Here is a 24378-nt window from a genome sequence, read left to right as displayed (position 1 = left end):
GTATGACCGATGGCTCTGTGTCAGCGGGCAAGACTCGTTGGCTGGAAGATTTTGCTTTTAGATATAGAAGTGGTGAGCTAGTCATCAGACTGGGCTTCTCCCACTAAAATGTTATGTTGAGGGAAGCTTTGCTTTGGGGAACCCATATTCATACTCTTAGCTTAGTCCTCCCTAGAAAATCCTTTTTTTCCTTACACACACACACACACACACACACACACGATATGCAAAAACATTAGTGCCCCTACTCATCATCCCTTTATAGTGCCAGCACATTGCTTAGCTCTGAATAAAAGTGCAGTAGTTGTTTCAAATAGCCATATAATAGTAACACATAGCTTTTACGTATTTGATTCTGAGTGTGTACCACTTATTAAGATATGCTCTCTGTATCCAAGCAGCTAATAGTCAGCTTCTAATGGAAGGACAGATGTGTAAACAAATCACCATCATTAAGAGAGATAAGTGGGATAGAATGTGTTTGTACGAAGTGCCGAATTTATTGAGGAAGAGACATTAAGTCTGAGCCTCTGTGTGTGTGTGTGTGTGTGTGTGTGTGTGTGAGAGAGAGAGAGAGAGAGAGAGAGAGAGAGAGACAGAGACACAGAGAGAGACAGAGACAGAGACAGAGAGACAGCAAGGAGAAGCTGCAGAGAAAAGGTGGCATTTCTGGAGGCAGAAGAACATATTGGCATAGTGGCTTAACTCGAATAGTCTCTGGAGCCAGGCTACTTGAATTTAAATCTTGCCTGTGTCAGTTACTGATGACCCTTGGCTGAGTTATCCTCTCTGCCTGTTTCCTTTCCTATAAAATGGGTATATGATATTAGTCCTGACCTCATAGGTGTTTTTGAAAATTAAATGAATTGATATATACGAAAGGCTTCAATGATGCCTCCCACTCAATACGGGTTAGTTATTGTTACTATTGCTACTATTTCTTCATGTGGCCTTGAATGATGAGTTCATAACCAGGTAACAGGCAGGTGGTTATTCTTGGGAAAATAAGCATTGTGAGTGAAGGCATAGGGGCATGAAAATACAGGCACATTCAGAGAGGGGAGTGTGATTGGATATGACTAGAATAAAACCAGAAAGGAGCTGGACAGATCCCAGGAGGCCTTGGGAGCCCACGAAGAAGCTGCTTACACGGCCTTCTGTCATTGTATTCTTGCTTGAGGTACCGTGCACATAGTAACACTATTAATGAAGTTAGGGAATCTCTAACATATATCATTCCTAAAACCTCTGGGGACCCTTTTTAATAAGTGGCATGAACTAAATTGGGAACGTCAAAAACGTGTAGAAATCTCTCTCTGAAGAAGACAAACAGGGAGGTGATACAATTGAAAAAGAGCTCACTGGTCATATGTAAGAGCATTAGACTTCAAGGTAACTTTGAATTATGAAATATTATCCAATGTGTGGAAGGTTTAGCAAGGCAGAGTTTGGAAAGACATGAGGCCAGGTTTCCTAACCATACAGAGCCATTATCAGATGTAGCAGCTCGGCTGTAGGACAGTAGGCGTGGGATCACTGGAAGTGCCTAAGCAAACGCTGATGAGTATTGACAAATGGGTGGGGAAACGTCTGCCTGGGGTGGGCCCATATTATCTAAGGTTTCTTTCTTTTGTCTTTTCTTTTTTTAATTATACTTTAACTTCTGGGGTACATGTGCAGAACGTGCAGGCTTGTTACATAGGTATACACGTGCCATGGTGTTTTTCTGCATCCATCCCCCCGTCATCTATGTTTGGTATTTCTCCTAACGTTATGCCTCCCTAATGCCCCCACCCCCTGCTATCCCTCCCCAGCCCCTCTCCCCCTACAGGGCCTGGTGTGTGATGTTACCCTCCCTGTGTCCATGTGTTCTCATTGTTCAACATCCACTTATGAATGAGAACATGCGGTGTTTGGTTTTCTGTTCTTGTGTCAGTTTGCTGTGAATGATGGTTTCCAGCTTCATCCATGTCCCTGCAAAAGACACGAACTCATCCTTTTTTATGGTTTCATAGTATTCCATGGTGTATATATGCCACATTTACTTTATCCAGTCTATCATTGATGGGCATTTGGGTTGGTTCCAAGTCTTTCCTATTGTATAAAGAACTTAAACAAATTTACAAGAAAACAAACAAACAACCCCATCTAAGGTTTCTATCACTCCAAGTGCCCGTGAGTCCCTGACCTAGTTTCTCCAGTTGCGATCTTAGCATCATAGGAATGTGGTTTCCCTTTGTTCTAGAAGTGTCAATACTTAAGGGAAGGACTGGTTCAGTGCAAGCACTCAGGCTGGGATCAAGGCTCTGTGGTCATTCTTGTTTGCCATACAATTGAGATGTCTGCTCAATCCAGGCCAGAAAATATCTTTACAAAATGTGTTGTCTGGCCAGGCGCAATGGTTCATGCCTGTAATCCCAACGCTTTGGGAGCCGAGGCAAGCAGATCATGAGGTCAGGAGATCAAGACCATCCTGGCCAACATGGTGAAACCCTGTCTCTATTGAAAATACAAAAACTAACTGGGCGTGGTGGCACATACCTATAATTCCAGTTACTCAGGAGGCTGAGGCAGGAGAATGGCTTGAACCAGGAGTGGGAGGTTGCAGTGAGCCAAGATTACGCCACTGCACTCCAGCCTGGAGACAGAGCAAGACTCTGTCTCAAAAAAAAAAAAAAAAAAAAAAAAAAAAGGTGTAGTCCACTGCTTCCCAGCCTCTGATTACATACAGCCTGCATTCTTTCCAAAGAGCAAACTGTATTCCTAATTCGGTTCAGCCACCTTTCTCTGCTCTGCCACAATAATGCCCAGTCCTTGCCTCATGGGGTGGAAGGGTCCTTACAAAGTACCTGCTTCCATGAAGCCTGGGCTGAACAGGAAAGACAGGGCGTGCTGAGTTGCTCTTCCAGACCCAGCTCCTACTGTAACCACCTCGGCTTCTTTTAGGCCTTCATCTGAGGAATAGAGCCGCCTTTTAAATAGTTGCTATTATGTCTGTACCTAGAAGTTTCCAAGCCCCACCAGCCATAATTTTTCATTCTGGAGGTTTTTACAATTCAAGTCTCGTCCTCAAAGACTCATTGGTACGCAAGACAGAGGCAAGCAGGGAAAGCTTCAAACAATGTTGCCTTGAGCAGATGCTTCGGGGCTTGGATGAGTCTTTACAGAATGAAATTAAAATGGTATTTCCACTGGAAGATAGAGAACCTGAGGAAGCTGGAACGATTTCTCCAAAATCTGGCCAATGATCCTTGCTGAGGATACTGATTTGCCCTGTGTTTTATGCTGGACTGTGCAAAATAAACACTGTGCACAAAGAGTACTAATTGCTTCATTTATTCTTCCATTTAGCCGGGAAAACATCAGAGCTTATTCAGTCTCAGAATGGAAAATTACATGTTGGAGAGAAAATAACTACACTGAAGAAATGACAATGCAGTCCAGGTTCCGCTCGTTCACATATTTTATTTAACCAGTGGAGGAAGGAAAAAAAAAAAAAAGACATGGCTCTAAGGTGGTACAATTCTAAGAAAATACCAAGGTCATATTTTCCATTTTCCTCAGTCTACTCTGAATCCACAAATTCAACAAAAGTGCAAGGATGAGATGAACGTCTTGCTGGACCACAAAGCATCTTGTTTGAGAACAAAGCCCCTTTTTAAGGTTAATATCTACCAAGGGGTTCCTTATTTGAGGATGGCTTACTTGTGTTTTTATAAAAATATGACGGCATTGTATACATTGCTGGGGTTGGCTATTTAAGGGTAGATAGTGTGAAGTCTGCTGACACAGTGGCTTTCCAGGAGTCTAATTCTGAAAGAACCCACCATGCGTGAGAGCCACAAAACATTACAAACATCTGTTGGGGAGAGACTCGATGATACAACGAGATTCCACAGAAATGGAATCTTGGATGTTTGAGTGATGAGAGCGCAGACATATTATGATCCAGGACTCCCATTATACAGAAGGGGAAAATGAGGTCTGAGAGGTTAAATAATTTCCCCAAGATCACACAGGTAGTAGAAGAAACTAAAATTTCCTGGTTTCTAATTCAGTACTTTGGAACACTGCATAAATAGACTCTCTTAAAATTAATTTTTTTGTCAAGACTTGAAAGTTGGCAATTTTAGCTTTTTTAAAAAAATTGGATAGCAAATTCCTGCCTCTAAAATTTTTTTTTTTTTAATATTGGCTGGGGGTTGTGGCAGGTGCCTGTAGTCCCAGCTGCTTGGGAGACTGAGGTGGGAGGATCGCTTGAGCCCAGGAGTTCGAGGCTGCAGTGTGCTATGATTTCACCACTGCACTCCATCCAACCTGGGCAAAAGAATAGCACTTCATCTCAAAGGGAAAAAAAAACATGGAGAAAAAAAAAAGATTTGTGAATGCTGATAACTTTGTATTCAATGTCAGGAACCTCATGTCAAGATATAGTTAAAAGACATATTCAGATCAAAATCAGAAAATTCCACGTTTCTATGAACACACATGACAAAATCTTACACATAGTGAGACAGGAATGGAAGACAGCACCACGCAGGAAAGATTAGATAAACCAACATTAGAAAATAAAGTGAACCACATTAGCCATTGGTGAGCTGGTCTAAACTGTTCGGCACTTTCAAATAACATGGAAAATAACACAGAGTCACAATCTATGAAAGAGGAGTTCCAGGGGTCTCCTGGTGGCCAGGCACGAGGAAGCACCCGTCTTAAGCAGCTGGATGCACGTGAACAGACTTAGGCATGGCACTGACCTCCACCAGAGCCGCCTGGACTGAGCAAGTGTGAGTCCACCCAGTGTGCTGCCCACAGCTAAACACAGCCTAGGGGCAGTCCATGCCACAGCTTCTTCCTCTCAAAAACCGGCCTGCTGCTTTTAACCACAGGCATAAATCAGACAAGAAGAACTGGGGTGGGAAAGGTTTCAGGTTGCCGATAGAGGCTGGACATTTTGAACCCTGGACAAAGTGACTGGAATCGTCGTTTCTCCTGGCCCCGGAGCTTTTGTAACGGGCTGGGTGTGGGCTTTGATGTCTGCGATTCGTTCTTTAAACTTCTGCTGGAGGAATTTTTCTTCTTTGGAGTAGCTCTTTGCAAACACTGACATCAGCAGGCACCCTGCCATGGATGTGCCCCCGATGCAGAAGAGAACGGCTCCTGCCAGCTTATACATGTCAAGAGCACTGTTGAACCGGACAGCATGCGTGTCGACCACCACAAAATCGGCTTCACCAAATGCTTCGATTTTGGGGGGCACAAGAAAGCCCACTGCCAGAACAGTCAATCCGAGGATCACGAAGACTGCACCTGAGATGAGTCCGACCTAGAGGCAGATAACGACAGAAGCAAGATTGAGTGAGGAGGATGCTTCCGCTTGCCCTGAGCCCTCAAGGGCAGCACTTGTCTTGTTTCTTGAGAGAAGTGAATATTTCTATTACCCCAAATTTGCAGGAAACACCTACTTCATTTTCAATTGTAAAAGGTGAAAGGTGATCTTTTTTCTAATTTTAATACCAACCGAAAACTTCAGCATTCAGTCTTATATATATATATACAACATATATAATATATATATACACACATATATGTAATATATATATAATATATATGTAAAATTTTCATAATGCTTTGTAATTGACAAAACTTTATTTTGCTTCTTTTGCTTACATTGTCTCATTTGGTCTTGAGGGAGAAAAGCAGCCCTGATATCCAGAAGCTTGCCCTGCTGTGTCCCCTAGGCCTCGATGTTGGTAGAAGCTGGCTAGGAGCTCAGAGCAAAGCCATGCTGCTCTGCCAGGCACCATCTCACAGAACAGTAACACATGCTCGTTCTGGAACCATGATGTAGTGAGAAAACACAGTGCCCTTCATCACTTCTTCTACACACAGACAAAAACAAGGTCCCTATAAAATCACAAAAGGCCACATGGCCCCTTCTCCTGGCTAATATGAATGAAGGCTACTTCTTTACCCATGACAGCTTTAGTCTTACTCTAGTCTGCCCTCTCTATACATAAGATTTATTAAGATATCCAGTCATAGCACTGTCCCTAACAATTCAGAATGAACTCTTGGTTCATTAGCCCCTCCCTGAAAGCACCCAACCAGAGCCCACATCCTATAATATTATACTTTCTTTAACACTCTCAGACTCCAATGCCCTACAGTCTCCTGTGGTGACGTTCTCTCTCACTTTAATGAGTAATACATTCAACTCCAGTAATACATACATCAGCATAGAGCGGCGTTCCCAGTAGTTTTGGCTGGAGGGCATGGACAGTCTTTGTAACTACTCACCTCTTTTCCAAGTAAGCAGAGAAGGAACCTTAATTGCCAGTTTACAGGTAAAGAAATGTAGCCTCAGAGAGGGTAAGTTATAGGCCAAAGATGGACAGCTAGCAAGCTGCAGAGGCAGGGTTAGAAGCCACAGAGCTGATCCCCAGGCCAGTGCTCTTTCTCCTCTCACATGTAGCCATTTGGGCTGTACTTGTGCAGGTGCTAGGAAGTGCGCAGAATGGCAGGTGGAGGTTAAACTGTGTTAGGTCAAGTTCCAGTGAAATGTCACACACTAAAGATGGAAATGATGTACCATTTGGTGGCTACGCTCACAGGTTTGGAATAAATAGACTCAGGCTTGGATTCTACCACCACTACCTAGCACTTGAATCATAGAAGGAAAGTTACATAAAAGCTCTTGTCATTCATTTCCCCATCTATAAAATGACAAATGCTCATAATACCTACCTCATAGAGGAGTTGCCAGGTCTAAATGAGACTGTGCATAAAAGCACTTAGCCTTGCATCTGGCAAAGTTACCAATTGTAGTAAGTAGCTATTCTTCTTCTCATTTGGAAAGACACCACTTGTAAAATTGTTATGCTACACTGGTAACAGTATTACAGTTGCTCAGCACTTGGACTAAGGAACAGCTAGCATTGTTACTTTTTAAACACATTTTTTCATTTCCTTCCGTTCTTAATTGCTTTTAGTTAGAATAACAAGGTTAGGAAAATAACCAGATACATAACATCATTTACTCTTTAATATTTAAATTTTTGAGATAATACGGTGATAAAGGAGGTTTGGCTAATAGAAGGAAAACATATTCACAAATCTATCACCCTAGCAAAAAAGTAACTGGAATTATTGAACATCTGTTATGATCTGGGCTAGTGCTAGATGTGTTTTTCATTTAATCCTCACAAGCATCTTATGAGAAGTAGGTATTTTTATTCCCATTTCACCTATAAGAAATCTTATGTGTGTTTATAAGATTAAAGAAGGATAGTTCAGCTGGGCATAGTGACTCACACCCATAATCCTTAGTATTTTGGGAGGCTGAGGTGGGCAGATCAGCTGAGGTCAAGGGTTTGACCAGCCTGACCAACATGGTGAAACCCTGTCTCTATTAAAATTACAAAAGTAGCTGGATGTGATGAGGCATGCCTGTAATCCCAGCTACTTGGGAGGCTGAGGCAGGAGAATCGCTTCTTGAACCCGGCGGGGCGGAGGTTGCAGTGAGCTGAGATCATGCCATTGCACTCCAGCCTGGGCAACAAGAGCGAGACTCCATTTCAAAAAAAAAAAAAAGAAAAAGAAGTATAGTTGATGGTCCCATAAACGGCAGATGGTGTGACCAGTTCTAATCCAGATCTGTGTGTGATCCTCCTACCCGTGATGTTTCTTCTACCCGTAATACTTCACCAGTTACTATTTTGTATATTTCTTTCTATTATTTTTATTTGAACCTCAAAGGAGTTTTAGCCACCATATGTGAACAAATTTCCATTATGTCACATTGTAAGAAAACTGAAAATCAGAGAGAGTCAATAGGATGTCCTCTGGAAAAAAAAAAAAAAAAAAAAAAAAAAAAAAAGCTGTTCTATGTAAGATATAAGTACCACAGGAAAAATTGGGCTGTAAGATAACATTTTGGATTGCTTTCTACATTTTTCTAAAAATGGTGGCAAGTACATTTACCTTCCAAGACTAACCATTATTTATAACTTTTAGAAAATGACTCACATCAGAAAATTCTGAAAGTACATGTGAAATTAAATATCCATGATGACATGCTTCCTGTGTCACTAAATTACTGCCTGCTGAAGAATTGGCATTAATTCTGAAAACTTGAGGGTAGCCAAAAGGTATCTGTCCAGTTTCTGAGATTCTGAACAACAAGTGAGACCACTGTGTGTCTGTCTTGCCTCCCACAGCTCTGTTCCAGCCTGACACTCAATACACAGCCCTGCCTGCCTAACATAAACCACCAGTTGAACACAGAGGCAGGTGGTTGGTTCTCAGAGTAGTCTGCTCCTCAGCTGAGCAGTGCTTTCAATGAAAATCCACTCCTGGACTTTCACTTGGAAGCTAAAAGGCAAACGATGGCTTGCAGATGGCAGATTCCTGCTCACTTGAAGAACTGGAACATGGCTGGCCTTTCTGAGCCTGCTCCCCTTACCACTGACATCGGAGAATCAGAGAGAGGCTCGCCCTCTGTACTGGGACAGCAGCATAGTGAACAGCTGATGTCGAGGCTTCTGAAGGTGCTTTCAACGCCAGTCCCTAATGAGAATCTCCAAGAGATGCACCCACTGGATAATTCCAGACCTGTTCTGGATGCTAGGTGTGAAGGAGTCAGTCATGAGTAGGCTGCTTCCAACCCTCTCACAGAGTATAGGGGAGGTGAGAAGAGCAGTTGGCATACATTGGCTTAGTCCTGGTACCATGCTGGAGTACTGGAAGGAATAAAAATTGAGGGAGTGACTTCACACAATATCATAAAAATTGTCTCTGGACACAGTTCTAAGTCGAAGTGATCCCAGGTCTAACAGAAAGAGGGTTATCAAACTGAGAGAGTCAAAAAATTGCAATGCAGAGGTTGTTTAAGGTTCTGAGGAAGCAAAGCAGCCCTGTTGAGGGCCATACAGAAGAGTTGGAGTGCACTGGGAGGGTCCTCCTTCAGGCTCAGCGGAGCAGCCTGGAGTCTTGGGGTGGGAAGGCCAGTTCCAGTGGTGACAGAGAAGGGCCTCTCCTGGTGGTGACAAACTCCCGAAACAGCAGCGAGGACAGTTTTTGTGCTGTGACTTCCGATTCCACTCTTGGCTGTGGGAGGATGTGTGAAAACCCAGTTCCTGCTGCTGGAAAGGAAAGTTGGAGAGGAAGGAGAACTTATTTCCATGCCAGAAATTCTGCCGGTGGGGGCTACAGGCCAGAGACTGCTGTTATTTTGACCAGCATCCTTTCATTGTATCCCAGTGAGATGATGAGGCCTGAAAATGCAGTTTACTCCAATAGACAGAGCTGGCAGCAGTCGCGCACAGCTGTTCTGGCAGAGAGGAGGCAGGAATGACTGCTGGAAGCAGGAACCTGCATGGCAGAGGAAGAACACCCTGGCGTGCGGGGAATGCTGGATGGAGCTGCGTGTGCAAGGCACCATCTGGGTTAGAGGTTATTTAGGGGAACTGCATCAAGAGCAAAGATGGGCTTTTTCTTCTGCATCAGCCCTGAGGGCAGTGCTGACCCCTCCTGAGCAGGACGTGAGCTCTGAGCGTGATGTCTGCCAGCAGCGGGGGCTGACTCTAGCTCCTCGGTCCCTGCTTGCCTCAGCTTGACACTGAGCTTTATGAAGCAAGAACTGATGCCTGGTGATGATCGACGTCCTTCCATAGCCTGACCTCACAGTCGTCCTAGAGCCTTTAACTGGACAGTGAAATCAAATCAGCTCTTCTACCTAACAGAGATTCCTTCCTCCAGTGCATAAACACATTCAACTGCCTCCATCTTTGAAAGCAGTTCTCCAGCCCTGCGTCCCCTCTCTTCCTACTGCTCAAAGTCCTTTCTACCCTTGACAGCCACACCGAGTCCTCCACGATTTCCTTAAACCTGCTTCTCTGAGGTTACAAAGGACCTCTTAATTGTCGAATTTAATGTCAAACTTAATTTCTTACTTCAGCTCACTTAAATCTTCTCCATTCATTGATATGAAACACTTAAACTTTCTCGAAGCCCTTCCCTGTGCTGTCTCTGACACACTCTCTCCTCTGTGTATCTCTGCTCCGAACAACTCACACTCCATCTACTTTGCTGGATGTTTTTCGTAAATTATTGGTGTTCCCCAAGATTCCACCATTTCTCACCTTTTTTAGAGACAGGGTCACTGTCTGTCCTCCAGGCTGGAGTGCAGCGGTGCAAGCATGGCTCATTGCAGCCTTGAACTCTTGGCCTGAAGCAATCCTCCGTCCTCAGCCTTCTGAGTCCTCTGGGGTTACAGGCACACACCACCACACCTAGCTCAGGAGTCTACCATTGACCTCCACCTCTTTTTATTCACTATGTTCTATTTAGGGTTTAACTGGAAGCTGCAGTTTCAACTCCCACCTGTTACCAATGACTTCCAAACCGCCAACTCCAGCCTGGATTTTTGTCTTGAGCTCTAGACCACATTTCTGATAACCAACAGGGGAATCTATAGAAAAATGTCCCAAACGCTCCTCAAACCCAAAAAATTAAAAATGGTGCTCAGCAACTTCCTTCCCAATTTCTCGATTTGTGTTCTTCCCATCCGCCCAGTCATGAACTTGTTCCTCACAGTCAGAGTGGTGGAACACTAAATCTTCGTCACTCTCTCTCTTAAGCATCTCTCGAATCTTTTTTGTCCTGTCCACTGCAGCCACTTGAATGGCACAGACCATTATTATATCTTGCCTGGAACATTGCAACAGTGTCTGATGATCTCCATCACTCCATCCTTCAAAGGCAAGCTGCGAAATCTTTTATAAACAGAAATTGTACCACATGGCTTCTCTTCTAGTCTTCCACAGGACATTAAGTCAAGTGAAATAAGCCAGGCACAGAAAGACAAATATCACATGATCTCACTTATATGTGAAATCTAAAAAAGTTGAAATCATGGAAGTAGAGAGGAACTGGGAGGGAGTGGGAGAAAGGCTTGGGAAGATTTTGTTTAAAAGATAGAAAATTTCAGTTAATTCAAGAGACCCGTTGGACAAAATGGTGACTATAGTCTATAACACTGTCTTGTGTTCTTGAAAATTGCTGAAAGAATAGATTTTAAGTGTTCTTACCACAAGAAAGTATGTGAGATAATGCATAATTAGTTTGACGTAGTCATGCCACATTGTATATGTATTTCAAAACAACGTGTTGTACATGACAAATATAGGCAACATTTATTTGTGATTTAAAAAGAAGAGTCTTCCACAGCTCCTCTCATCTCCAGTATAAAACTTCTTAATATCTAACAAAACTTTGAAGGAAAATCCAAAGACTTAAGTATAAACTCTGACTTAGCTTAAGAGGGGCAACTGGAGAGGTCAGGACAGATGGGAAGAACTTAACCTGGGTCTTGAGAGGAAAGAGAGGGGCCGGAGTCACCTTCACAGTTAGTGAGGCTGTGGAGGAGGCGGTCATGCCCTGCACCTGCACATCAGCATCGAGCGCCCTCGTGACACATTAACCGCTGACACAGGCTGTTACAGTTTCTGAGACAGGTTGAGGAGAAGGCAAGAAGATAACCCTGAGGTGAGAAGAGAAGGACTAGGGCTGGGAAGAGTGCTCCCATTGGTTTCGCACCTGCATATGGCGGTGTTTGCTGCATGGACGATCAAGTGGCAACAGCCTTAGTCAAGGTCAAAGGCAAAGATAAGAAAAAAAATTCCAACATGGCCTGACTGATTTTGGAGCAGCAGCAATGGGTGATGGGACTATGTTACATCGGTTTTTATGGAGGGCGTCAGCTGCAGGCAGTGGGATAAATTAGAAGTGTCTGAGGCAGTCATACAGTAACCTAGGACTTTTGAGACACAGAGTAAGTATGTGGCACTATGTGTGTGTGTGTTTACACTTGATCATGACATCCCTCCTAGGAAAGCCTAGTTTGAATATCATGCCCCCTCACTGTACTCAAGCTGAAAGACTCTGAAGACATTTCTATTACATAGCCCTTCAGAGTCTTCTGTGAACTGGCCCTTGTATACATTCTCATGTTCAATTCCTGACTCTTCAGCTTTCGAACATTTATCTCAGCCACAGGCAACTCTTTGCAGCCTCCTGAACATGCTGTACTCTCCCATGGCTCTTAGCTTTTGCAACACTTTTCTCTCTATTGGGATACCCCGTTCCTGCTTGCTCACATGCGACCTCCTCTTGGAGCCATTTCTTCCCTAGGCTCCACCCTACCCCTCAAACCCTGTGCTCCCGGTAAGCACTGTGCCTGCTTTAAGTGGGGCATTTAGTATATTGCATTATAACAATCTGTGTACGTGGCCACCTCCCCTATTTGGCTGCAAACTCCTTCAGGTCAAGGGCTGTATCTTACTCAGAGGTGAAGAAAAGATCTTCATATTTGAAGAACAATATTTGTTCACCTCTGAAAAAGAGGAACTTATACACATCAGAATCCCAGAGCCTCCCATATAGCCTGGTTCATGTTGGACAACTACATATTTGGAGAAAGAAAGGCAGAATGATACGGTGAAATAGATGCTATGCGGATACATGCAATAAAGATTCTATCTCAGACACATTTGATTCCAATCTCTGTTCTCATTGAGTCTTGCTGCCCACTGCTTAAAGCTGCCTCAAGGACAGAGTCCTGCTAAAGCACTGTGAGCTCAGCCCCTGGTGAGAGGCCAGGATGACCCTTGCAGCACTACAGTGGAAGCAGGCAAAGGAGAAGTGGGCAACCTGAGCCACCTACAGATGCAATTTAAATAAAAGAAAACAACATAAAAAAAAAATCATAATAGAAGCATGAGCATAGCTGGTGCCTTTTCCTGTGTTGGTACAAAGCACTTCATAAATCCGTTGGAATGAATTCACTCATATTCCCTAGGAGGAAACCCAGGAACACTTGGTTTATCCCTTGGTAGAGATAAGGTCTCTAAAACAGTGAATTCCTAGGTTAGTCAAGTTGATGCTAGGCTTCTTGTTTTGTGGTTAAGATACGTATCTGGGACTCCAGTGCTACAGTAAATAAATATTTTTTGGATCTTGATTGTGTAAAATAGAATGGAGAAATTGATGAAATCTGAATTCTGGGGTTGGTAATTTGCTGTGAGTTCTGTGTTTTAAACGCATAACCCATATGTTTTATTTGATGGGTTTACAGCTTCATGAATCACATAACCAGTGCTTTGGAGTGCCATGAACACGTACAATATTCTGTGTGTCAGTGGCATTTCAGGCTCTTGGCACAATAGATCTGTCAGGCAAATACCTTTTCTTTGACAAATAGGGAAACAAGCACCCACCTATCTGGGTAAATACGAGACGTGCCGAGTTTGGCTGTGCGTTTCATTGGCTAAGGCCAGTAAGGATTCATCAGAGGTGAGATTTCTACAGGGCAAGGATGCTGACTTGACCAGTTTTGATATGCAGAATATGTGACAAGAATATGATTTTGAAGGAACACATTCGGCTCTTGGGTTATCTTTGCTAACAACTGTGTTAACTAATACTTTATTTATAAACTCTATTTCAAGTTTTTTTCCATTTAAGAACCCAGTGCTTTTTACAGCAACCAGTAATAGTAGCTAATATAGCTAATGCTTATTAAGTACATACCAAGACAGTGTTACGCTCTTTGTAAATATTATCTCATTTAATTTTCACATCTTTTATGTGGTAGGTGCTGTAAGTATCACCATTAGAGGCCCCCATAAGGCCAATTAATTTGCTCAAGGTTGTAGAACGATTAAACAGAAGAGCTGGGATTCGAGCTCATGAAGTCTGAGGTTAGAATTCATATTCACAATTATTATGTTCTACTGCCTCCCGTGATACGCCTCTCCTGATACGCCTCTCCTCGTGCACCTCTCCTGATACGCCTCTCGTCATACGCCTCTCCTCTTACACCTCTCCTGATACACCTCTCCTCTTACGCCTCTCCTCCTACGCCTCTCCTGATACGCCTCTCCTCATACGCCTCTCCTCATACGCCTCTCCTGATACGCCTCTCCTGATACGCCTCTCCCCGTACGCCTCTCCCGATACGCCTCTCGTCATACGCCTCTCCTCTTACACCTCTCCTGATACACCTCTCCTCTTACGCCTCTCCTCCTACGCCTCTCCTGATACGCCTCTCCTGATACGCCTCTCCTCATACGCCTCTCCTCATACGCCTCTCCTCGTACAGCTCTCCTCGTACGCCTCTCGTCGTATGCTTGTCCTCATACGCCTGTCCTGATACGCCTCTTCTTATATGGCCAGTAAGTTGCAATTTTATGTCAATGTCTATGTCAAAAAGTTCTGGAATCTTTTGGGAGAAACAGATTGTTAGAGCTGGGGGAAGACCTTGGCATCATCTGAGGTTCACCTTCTCAGTATCCCTTCCTGAAGCCTCTTCCGTCTCTTAGTTTCTAAATGTTGGAACATCCCAAATGCCCTCTTCTCTACTACAGCCATATTCTCCTCCTGGATGATCTCAGAAGTCCAGTGCCTTGTATAGATTCTGTGTGTCAGTAACTCCCAGTCCACGAGCTGTAGATTATATATTTAAATTGCCACTAGAGATCCCTACTTGGATGTCTAATAGGCATAACCTTTAGCTAAATCTGACTACTTTTCACCACCTCCCTTAACGCCACCAGCATCTCTTGCCTGCGTACTTTAACATCCTCTAAATTAATTACCATCTTCCAGTGGCTTCCCATGTCTCTCGAGGTAAAAACCCAAGTCCTCACTATGGTGTACAAGGCTCTACATAAGTCATCTGTGCCTTGTTATTTTTCTTAATTTATTACCTGTCCCTTTTCTCACCCCACTCCAACCAGAGTAGACACCTCTTGCTCTTTTTCAAACACACCAAACTTGTTTCCATTTCAGAGCTTCCGGACTCACTTCCCAGTCTAGGATGATGTTCAGCCAGTTCTGTTCCCTCAGCTTATGTTGGCATTCACTGAGATGGCATCTCTTCTGAAAGCCTTCGACCATCAGCACATCCATCACTCCCTGTCATCCACAGAACTGTCACTACCTATCATTCTATCATGTGGTTTCTTTGTTTACAGCTTGTTTCCCATGATAGATTGTAAGCTCCATGAGGGAGGTGACTTTTTCTTTTCCTGTTTACCACTTTAACTCCAGCACTTTGAACCCTTTTGGCACCGAGTGGATGCTCACTAATTATCTAATGAGACTCCTTCATCTGGGGAAACTGGGGTCAGAGAGCCTCATGATCACACACTTGGCAGAGGTAGAGCTGGTATCCTGACCACTGTACTACATCTCGTCATTAACTCTCTCTAAATACGTAGTGATTTCTTTTTAATAATTGTTGCAACTTGTCAAATGATACTTAACAACCCTGTAAGGGAAGCTGAAAGAATGTAATGTTTTGCCTGTGAATGCCTCCAGTGAGTGAATTTAGTGGCACATTATTAACAGTAGCAATAATAATAATTCATATGGGAATTGCACCTATTTATGTTTAACCTGCTCATCAATAATTGTGCTCTGTTTAGAGGCTTTCTTTGGCCCAAGGTTTGGATTCTTCTTTCCTAAGGGAAGAAAAATGCATTTAGTATCACCAAGAGTGATGTACTGAGAAAAATACATTTAGTATCATCAGGAGTGATCACAGAGAGTACTAAGCCTCTTCATCCTCCACAGCTGCAGTATTAACTATGTCTAATAATTTTTTCATCCCCTAAGTTAAACACATGCTCCTTTCTTACCTTCCAGAATACTGAGCTCCACCTGTTAGGTGATCTCTGGATCTGGAAATCATCCTCATACTCCCACATTGAGGCGGTACAGTCCTCATAAAACTGGTGCAGGTAGGACCGGACTCCATAGCGCTGGTACCCGCCCTCGGCTGCAGCCTGTGCCTGCCTGGACCCACACACGTTGCTGCAAGAACTCATCCTTCCCAGCTGGAATGACAACAGCCACATGGATCAGTGCCACGGGCTTTGGCCTCAGGATCAAAAGACATAGGAAAGGTAAGAACCAGACTAAGTAATGTATACCTAGTTGAACAATGTGCATTTCATTAGAGAAAAGGTACTTTTAAAGACCCCTCTTTCTTATAAGTGGCTCTTCTTTTTGGTTTAATGCAAAACTACCCTAACTACTCATGACTAGAACTGCATCTCCATAAATGAAATGAGACACAACAGCACAGCTCACATAAATTAGGTACACATTTAAGCATGAAGCACACAAGAAATGACAACAAAGAAGCTGAGATTTTCATGGCCTTGACAAGAAATCTTTAATCTCTTAGAATCCAGTCGCCTTTGCACTTACATGTTAAAGAATTGGGCAGGCATTCTCATTTGCTGAAGTTGGAGTTTGTCTTAAACTGTCCTCTCAGATTTTTAACCATGTTTCCTTGTGAAATCTACACGGTGTTACTCTTACTCTTACCAGTTCGACATTTTGCCTTCCAATCTCATGTATCTTCCTCTGACATTTTAACTAATTGTCAAGTTGTACAAAGCTTTGTTAAAAAGCTGCTGAGCAACTTATGCCTCATGCTTTATTAATCACAAACGGCCTGGCCAATAATTTATACCTCACTAACTCTAGCGCCATATATTTTAGTCATTATTTGTGGATACATCTGTCCATGTGGGTGGCTAGAATATAACATGGAGAGTGGACACAGCCTTTTATTATTTTCCAGGAAGTATCCAGTGAAAGTAAGAACTCAGAGAAGTGTTAAATAAAACTATGTCCTGGGTAGGCTGCCTGGGGCTCTGCTTTTTTAAGATGGAAATTTCTACTTTATTTGACCTAATCGATACCCTTAGAGAGAGGTATTTATATGGATTTTGTTACTAATCATGGTTTTTTTTTTTAAAAAGAAAGAATTACTGAGGACAATAAATTTGGTGAATAAGGGAATTGCCAGTTATCATCTGTACTTTCTGATCTCCATATAAGCAAATATATAGCTGGAAATGTGAAATATGTGTTTGGATTTTTAAATTATCCTGTAGATAGATGAGAACACATAGATGCAGGGAGGGGAACAAAAAACACTGGGGCCTGTTGAGGGGTGTGAGTTAGGGGAGGGAGAGCATTAGGACAAATACCTAATGCATGTGGGGCTTAAAACTTAGGTAAGGCGTTTAATGGGTGCAGCAAACCACCATGACACATATATACCTATGTGACAAACCTGCATGTTCTGCACATGCATCCCAGAACTTAAAGTATAATATAAAAAAGTGGAAATAATAAAATAAATATAAAATTCTGAAAGAACTCTTTAGTCCAGAATATAGCTGCCACACCATCGTTTGACTGTAAATGAAGGTAATTATTTTTGTGTTTTCAAATAAATCAGACTTCTCCCCAAAAAATTATCCTGTAGATAGTTTAGTTGTGTGGACATGGTCTGTAAGTGACAAAGTGAGCAACAACATAGAAGATTATTTTCCAATTAAACCAGGTTTTCTCAGAGCTTGTGCTATAATCCATGCCAACAGAGGCATATTAAATGTTTCCAATTACTTATCAAGCAACCAGCTAATAATGTTTGTCTACAAAAGAAAAATAATGGTCTACAGTCCCATCAAGCGCCTATATGTGGCCACTTAGTTTGATTGGATAGAATTATGGGGCTAAAATCAAAGCTAGAATCAGGGATAGTCAGCAATTCCTTGTCCAGTGGGCACAAAGTAAACCCATGAGAACATATTTAAATATGTGTCCTCAGCTACAAATGAGTTTTGGTTAAAAATGTAGTCAAATTGAGGAAAACATGACCCTGGTCTTAGAAAAATGATGCAGCAGGTGCTATTAATGGTGACCAGTAACCTGATACTTTTAGCTGTTGGTCAATTAAAACCAACTAACTGTTAGTGCTTGTGCTTTTTTCCTGTTTCAGGTATAGCTACCATATAAAGAAATCTCCCAGGGAAAGAGCGCAGGGTGGGGGCAAGAGTTTACACACACACACACACACACACACACACACACACACACACACATTTGCTTTTAAACATTTAGAAAGATGTGATTTCCTAAAAAGTCAAGATTTTTAGAATGTTCTTTGCCTGAGTGGAGCAGCAAAATCTGGCAGATCAAAAATATATTAACCTAGTTTTAATATATTAAGCACTAGGATGATCTCTTCAGTACCTTCTATTTAATGCTTATACAATGAAATGATTAACAAGAGCCTATTACCACTGGCATATAAGTGGCATAATTTTAAAGGCATTTTCCTTTAAGGCATTCTAATGCAAATTTCAGCTCAGGGGAGATGGGATTGGTATTACTAACTCTGCTTTGTCAACTAGGAAACTGAGGCATAGAAAAGTCATCTACTAAAGGTTACACCATGAGTCAGGGAACAGATGAAAAATGACAATTAATATAAGAAGCAGGAGTATGGACTGAATCATATATGTGCATAGTCAAACCACCTCCTCCAAATATATATTTTCAGATTTTCTATAAAGCATCAGAGACTTTAACATGAAAAAGGGACAAAAATAGTTATGATAGGAATAAAAAGATCCCTCATAGCAACAGTGAGCGGTATTTTTCCTTAGATGCTGAAGTTGTTCTTTCTCAGGATGGAGCTTTGATTGTGTGATATATAATAGCCATTCCCTGCACAGCTTGCTTCCGGTATACCAGGTTAAATGTTTCTGCTTTATAAGATGAGACCCAGTTGTCCAACTTTGTTAAATACAATATGGGTAAGATCATAAAAGAGATAGAAAGTATCATAAAACAAATGTTTTGAGCCTGAGTGATTGAAGGCTCTACTTGAAGTCATGGATTTTTAGCTATGTGTCAGCTACATTCCAGAAAAGGAATTCCAAAGAGCCTTACTTTCTCCTCCAGGGGCACAAAACATGAACAAGAACATGGCCTGTTTTGTGCTACTTACACAGGGCAGAGAATAGACTCTAATGCCGTTTTTGATCTGCAACTTACTGGTCAGGAGATTTCAGACAAGCTCATTAGCCTTTCTGGGCTATGGTTTCATCATCCTTAAAGTAACAGGGTTGGCCCAGATTAATCTTAATTCCTTCCAGATGTTGCTTTTCGGGATTTTTTGTGGGTCTGTACAGAATGACTCAATCATTTTTTATTGAACAAACAACTAGGTTTACTATTTCCCACCTCCTTCCATATCTTCATTGACAGCTCAGTTTACTACTTTATACTAGTATGTAGGCAGCTTTCATTTAAAAAGGGCATATAACTAGTTAGGTTAGTTACTTGCTAGTGGTAGACTAAATGTATGTTGTTTGCTTAACGAGTTAGTTCGGTATCATGTATGTTGCCTAACATAGGATTCCCAAGGGTTTGAGAGGTGTCACACAGCTTCCCAAACATATAACTATCTGGAATTCACTCCTAGAGGAGAATAATTGGAAGAACATGAATTTTAAAAGATAACATATTAGAGTGATGGTTTTGGACCTACAAAATCTCAACAGAGAGTCACACATCTCCTAGGGAAGTCGGTAACTTTTTGTCCCACATCAGAGAATGTTACAGTTATTTAGAATTTTATTTGATTGATGGATACTTCTGATATTATAAAAATGATATGTGAGGTCACTTCAAAAGGTTACTATAAAAACTGGGCAGTTATTAAATTTTATATAATAAATTAGAATTGAGACAGAAACAGAAGCTATGTGCAAAGGCTCTTTACCTTGGCTCAGTAGTTAAAGATCAAGGTTTCATAAGAATTCTGATGTCTGTATTTCAATTGCTGTAGTAGAAACAACAGAAAGGTTAAATCTATGGCTGTAGTTAATGAACAGATTTCAGAGGGCTTTCTTTCTTTACAGAAAGCTTTAACATCACAGGAAGTACATGGATAGAAGGGATGAGTAAACACACTCTTTAGTATTGTATTTAAATCAATCCACGTTAGCCTTCATTCTGTAAACACTCTAATGGAGCCTCTTGCATCCTCCCTGACAGTGTGGCCATGATGATGGGGCACAAGCAACTTTTGTGTGTGATTGTTTGGTTATCTATGAGGAGAGAGTTGCTGTTATTCTCTCTGAAGGATACTTTACTTGCTGATAAATGAGGATCCATCCATGGTTTTCTTTTTATAATCTGTCCATAGCAACTGTCTCAATTGCATGCACAGTCATACATTAAATGAATATGCAACTCTTACCAACTCAGCACACCTATCATAACCCAGAGACCAGTGGAGGGAAGAAAATTATGCTGCCACTCCCTACCAAATTCTTCTGAGAGGCTTTCTATGATCAGCATATCTAAACATCAGCCTTCTGTTACTTTCTGTACCCTTGTCTAGGTATGTTTCTCTTCCTACCATCTTCCTAGCACTTGTTACTACCTGATATTCTAAGTGTGGCTTATTTGCTTATGGTCTGATAGATCATATACATGATAGATTGTAAGCTGCATGTAGGTAAGGACCTTTTTCTGTACTGTTTACCACTTGAATTTCCTGTACTTTAAAATTTCCTTTAGAGTTCTACATGGGTTGGTATGGATGAAGGCCTGAGTAGTCCTCCATTTCTCATTCTTCCCTTCCTTCAGTGTTTTTAAAGCTCTACATGCCAGGCACCTGTGAGATAGATAATAGTTATGAAGATGAGTGGGGCAATGTCTGCCCTCAGTGGACTCTTGAGTTACAAGGAGACACACTCATGAAGCAATAAACATAACAAAATGGGCATCATTAAGAGGTATTTACTACAGAAGGGAGTACAAATGCTGAGAATCCCTTGAATAATTCCTTTATTAGGGAAACAAACCCATACATGTGCTATTATGATATCACTATGTGTACCAATAGACTATAGTATCAATGTGTTGGAAATTTAAGCTTCAGTCTAATATATGCAGTTACTTTTTATTTCCCCTTATAAATGTTCATAGCCTTGAAACAGAAATAAATCTTTATGCCTCATGAAACTCTAAGAACATCAAAGGCATTATATTATTTGTCTTCACAGTCTCCTTGAGAGAAGAGAGGCAGAAAATTGAGGCACAGAAAGAATGAGTGTTTTCCTGTGACACTATGTGTGAGTCAGTTGTGAGGCCAGGCACAGGCCCTGTTCTGTTTATTTTGTTTGAACTATCATTCAATTTTTCATGCTGCTTTTCTCTCCCATAAAATAATTCTGAGATAATGAGACTGAGGTTCCCATTAGAGCCACTTTTCCACAGGGCCAGTGCTGCAAAAGGCAAGGTATAGGCACATAGACAATTTAGACCACTTACTCAACACTGAGCCGAAAGGTCAGTTCCTTAAAAGATTCAATCAGACTCAAAGGGGATGCAGGAAGGCATGAAAGCCTGCTAACAGCTTTTTCACTTTTAAATTGGGCTTTCTGAAATTCTGTAAACATGGTCTAGAAACATGAACCGTGTTTCTACCAATGGATTATTTCAGAGATATTTTATTTTTCTGAAAAAGTGATAGAGATTGTGGCTTTATATTGAGTGATAAAAATATCTTCTAAGTCAGTGGACATGTAACCACTTTTATATTTTTAAAAAGGAGTAATGATGTAAGATTGTCTTGCTTGTTATCATTTACTTTAATTCTTCAAGATTTGTTTTTTAAGAAAGGTACATAAATTCCAAAGCCAAAATGAGAAAAGAAAAAGAACCCATATTCTCTTTGAATCTCTTATCTATCTAGATGCAGACACAGGGTGCTTATGAATCTACATGTGATAAGGTTTGAGTCTTACCTTTGAAGTCGTCTTCTTCTTCTTGTTTACTCCTTGATCTTTCTTTTTAATGGCACATTCTTCAATCCTATTTAAGAAAAAAATCTCTGCAGAATGTAATCCAGATCAAAATCTAAATTTCATAAGCCATTCATATGACTGTTAATCATTTTAATATTGATAAAAGCATTGATAAAGAACTTCTTGTTTGAGAACTGAGATAGCTTTCTAAAAAACAAAAGTCTAACCTGTATTTTATAGCTTTTCAATGAGTTCTCATAATAATTTATAAAGTGAATGAGATGACATAAAAAAGCTTTATAAATTATAACACACTGTACACATGCTATTCTTATTTATATTGATATAACTATATTTCATGTTGTTAATAATACCAACTCGACAGATTCATTTATATTTTATAAATTCTAAATTTAAAAAAGTTACTTGCTTCCTAGATACTTCAGAATTGATCTTTTCTGGTGCTTGGTCATATAAAGTAAAATATGTGAGTCCTATAATCACTATATTTTGTGATATGTTTGCATGCATTTTACATTTTGTAAGGTTCTTTGGATGATTCACTCATTAGGCTGAGTTTTACTCCTATATCCGTTTTCTTCCTATCATGATCATTTTGCTTTCCAGCTGCCTAAGAAAAGCAGGTGCCCATGCAAAATTTAATTAAAAAGCCATTGCCAACTCTAAGGCTATTGCTTTCCTACATTACTCTAGTTATGTGAAATAAGATAATAACTGGGACCATATTTTTTAAAGGATCATTAAGAATTCTTTCTGATGAACAGGTCCCCATTAATTTGCAGGAGAACCTGAAGACTTTAGGTGAGTAAGCCTAGCTGAGGCCTGAAAGTTTCCAGCATTTCTAGGGTCAGCCTATATGGACCAAAGCCAAATCTTCAAGACCCATGTACTTTCCTTAAATTTTGTGAGTGATGTGTGAGCAGATTTGGGGAAAGCAGCAAATTATATTAGCCTCCTGGATCTGGATAAGCAAAGGAAAACAAGCCAATCATAGGTCACTAAATTCACTACATTCTCCTCTTCCCCCCTCCCTCAACATTTTCCCCCCACCCCCATCTGTATCTCTTCCTTTCCTTTCTGTCTCTTCCTCTCTGAATTACATTTATCTTCTTTGTGTCTGTCACCTCCATTTTCTCTGAAGATTCCACACTTGCCCTTCACCAAAGGCTGGCTGATGTAGAGCCCAAGGAGCTCTCCAAGGTCCTGAAAACATTTCTGTTACAGTGCCAGGAACCAATCAAGCAAACATTAGCTGTTAAATTCCAGCTCTGTTTTCTTTGAGGTCTCCAGACTCTGTCTGACTCCCACATTAAAGTTCCTTTCTAACAACACAAAGAAATAGGTCCTGAGATCACAACCAAAACACTGAAACATCTTCAGACATGGCACAGGAGTGGGGAGGGCCAGTGGGGGCTCAATTCAGCCTGAAAAATAAATCATACCAACTTTCCAAACTCTAAATACGTATATTTGACTCTTACCTAAAACAGACAACTTTTCTTATCTTATGGAAAAGAAACTCCTAAGTTTTTAGCTGTACACCCCTCGTGACCCCTACCCCCACCCCAAAATTCTTATATAACACAAGCCAGAAACCACCAAAGCATGGATCTGGCTCTCGCTCATTTATATGTTTCCACGGATTTTAATACGCATATTTTTTCGTGGAGATTGGGGCACATATAATAAACGTGAATGAAGGAGGGAGGGAGGGAGAGAGAGAGAACATTTAGGCATGAAGAAGGAGGAAGGAAAGAGAGACAGGGAGGAGAGGAAGAACTGGAGAGAGACGTTTGGCGCATGGAAAGCCGCCACCCCGGCCTCCGCGTGGCTTTACCTGCCCCTCTGATCCCCCGACCCGTGGAGCAAGTGCAGCCAGCCTAGCCGCAGATCTCTCGCTGGGGTCCCATCGCCGCCGCCGCCGCCGCCGCCGCCGCCGCTCCGCCTCGGAGAGCTCGGCCCGCACCTGATTGACAGCTGGGCGTCCCGCGTGCCCGCGCACCAGAGGCCCGCGCAGCCGCCGCCGCAGCCGCCGCCGCCAGAGGGGCCGGGTTCCCGCGTGCCCAGAGCGACGAGTGGGCGGGGCCGAGCGTCTGGCTCGCTCGGCCCACTCCTGCCTGCACCGCGGGGCTGGTGCTTCCATGAGGGCAGCTGGCGTGGGCCTCTGCAAGGCTGGTTACTGGGCCCTGCTGAGGCTCCCCAGGACGGGCACCTTCTCTGCCTCTGTGCCTATTCAAAGCTCTCTTCTGCCCAGACCATGATTTGGCCATAGAAGCCTGGTTCGATATACAGTCACGTGCCACATGATGATGGGGATGTGATGCTTTGAGAAATATGTGGTTAGGCCATTTCGTCCTGCTAACATCATAGAGTGCACTTTCCCAAACCAAGGTGGGTCAGCTGCTACACACCTAGGCTATATGGGAGAGCCTATTGCTTGTAGGCTGCAGACCTGGACAGCATGTTACCCTACTGAATGCTCTTGGCAATTGGAACACAGTGGAAAGTGTTTGTGTGTCTAAACATAGAAAAGGTACAGTAAAAATACCGTATTATAATCTTACGGAACCACCGTCTTACATACAGTCTGCTGTTGACCCAAACATCACTGGGCAGTGCATGACTGTACATAGTTTTAAATGAATGAAGAGGCAGAGGGACGTGATGT

General features: G+C 42.0%; 1 protein-coding gene across 3 annotated transcripts; it reads right to left on the bottom strand.

Moving 5' to 3' along the window:
• Nucleotides 1–3320: 3320 nt before the first annotated feature.
• On the bottom strand, nt 3321–23638 carry NRSN1 (neurensin 1). 3 transcript variants are annotated; one of them, XM_012458517.3, is made up of 5 exons: nt 23548–23638; nt 21690–21756; nt 19655–19714; nt 15702–15943; nt 3321–5326 (listed from the first exon to the last, which is right to left on the bottom strand). In XM_012458517.3, the coding sequence occupies exons 4-5, from the start codon at nt 15918–15920 to the stop codon at nt 4928–4930; spliced, it is 618 nt and encodes a 205-aa protein (XP_012313940.1). In that variant the 5' UTR covers nt 15921–15943; nt 19655–19714; nt 21690–21756; nt 23548–23638; the 3' UTR covers nt 3321–4927. The 3 variants fall into 3 exon arrangements, with proteins under 3 accessions (XP_012313940.1, XP_064219103.1, XP_012313942.1); XM_064363033.1 differs by having other exon boundaries at nt 15702–15899; XM_012458519.3 differs by lacking the exon at nt 19655–19714 and having other exon boundaries at nt 15702–15899.
• Between the last annotated feature and the right edge of the window lie 740 nt (nt 23639–24378).

The sequence above is a fragment of the Aotus nancymaae genome, unplaced genomic scaffold (genome assembly GCF_030222135.1).
Source record: "Aotus nancymaae isolate 86718 unplaced genomic scaffold, 86718_ANA_hifiasm-v0.15.2.pri h1tg000051l, whole genome shotgun sequence".
In the NCBI taxonomy this organism is placed as follows: domain Eukaryota; kingdom Metazoa; phylum Chordata; class Mammalia; order Primates; family Aotidae; genus Aotus; species Aotus nancymaae.
The sequence above is the reverse complement of the archived record's forward strand: the minus strand, read 5'-3'. Positions and strand labels throughout refer to the sequence as shown.

Excerpts from the sequence above, each read along its gene's own strand:
- NRSN1 (XM_012458517.3), bottom strand. The coding sequence starts at position 15,920 with ATGTGGCTGTTGTCATTCCAGCTGGGAAGGATGAGTTCTTGCAGCAAC. Across the intron at positions 5,327-15,701 it reads GGAGCTCAGTATTCTGGAAG|GTCGGACTCATCTCAGGTGC; the intron begins GTAAGAAAGGAG and ends ATCTGCCTCTAG.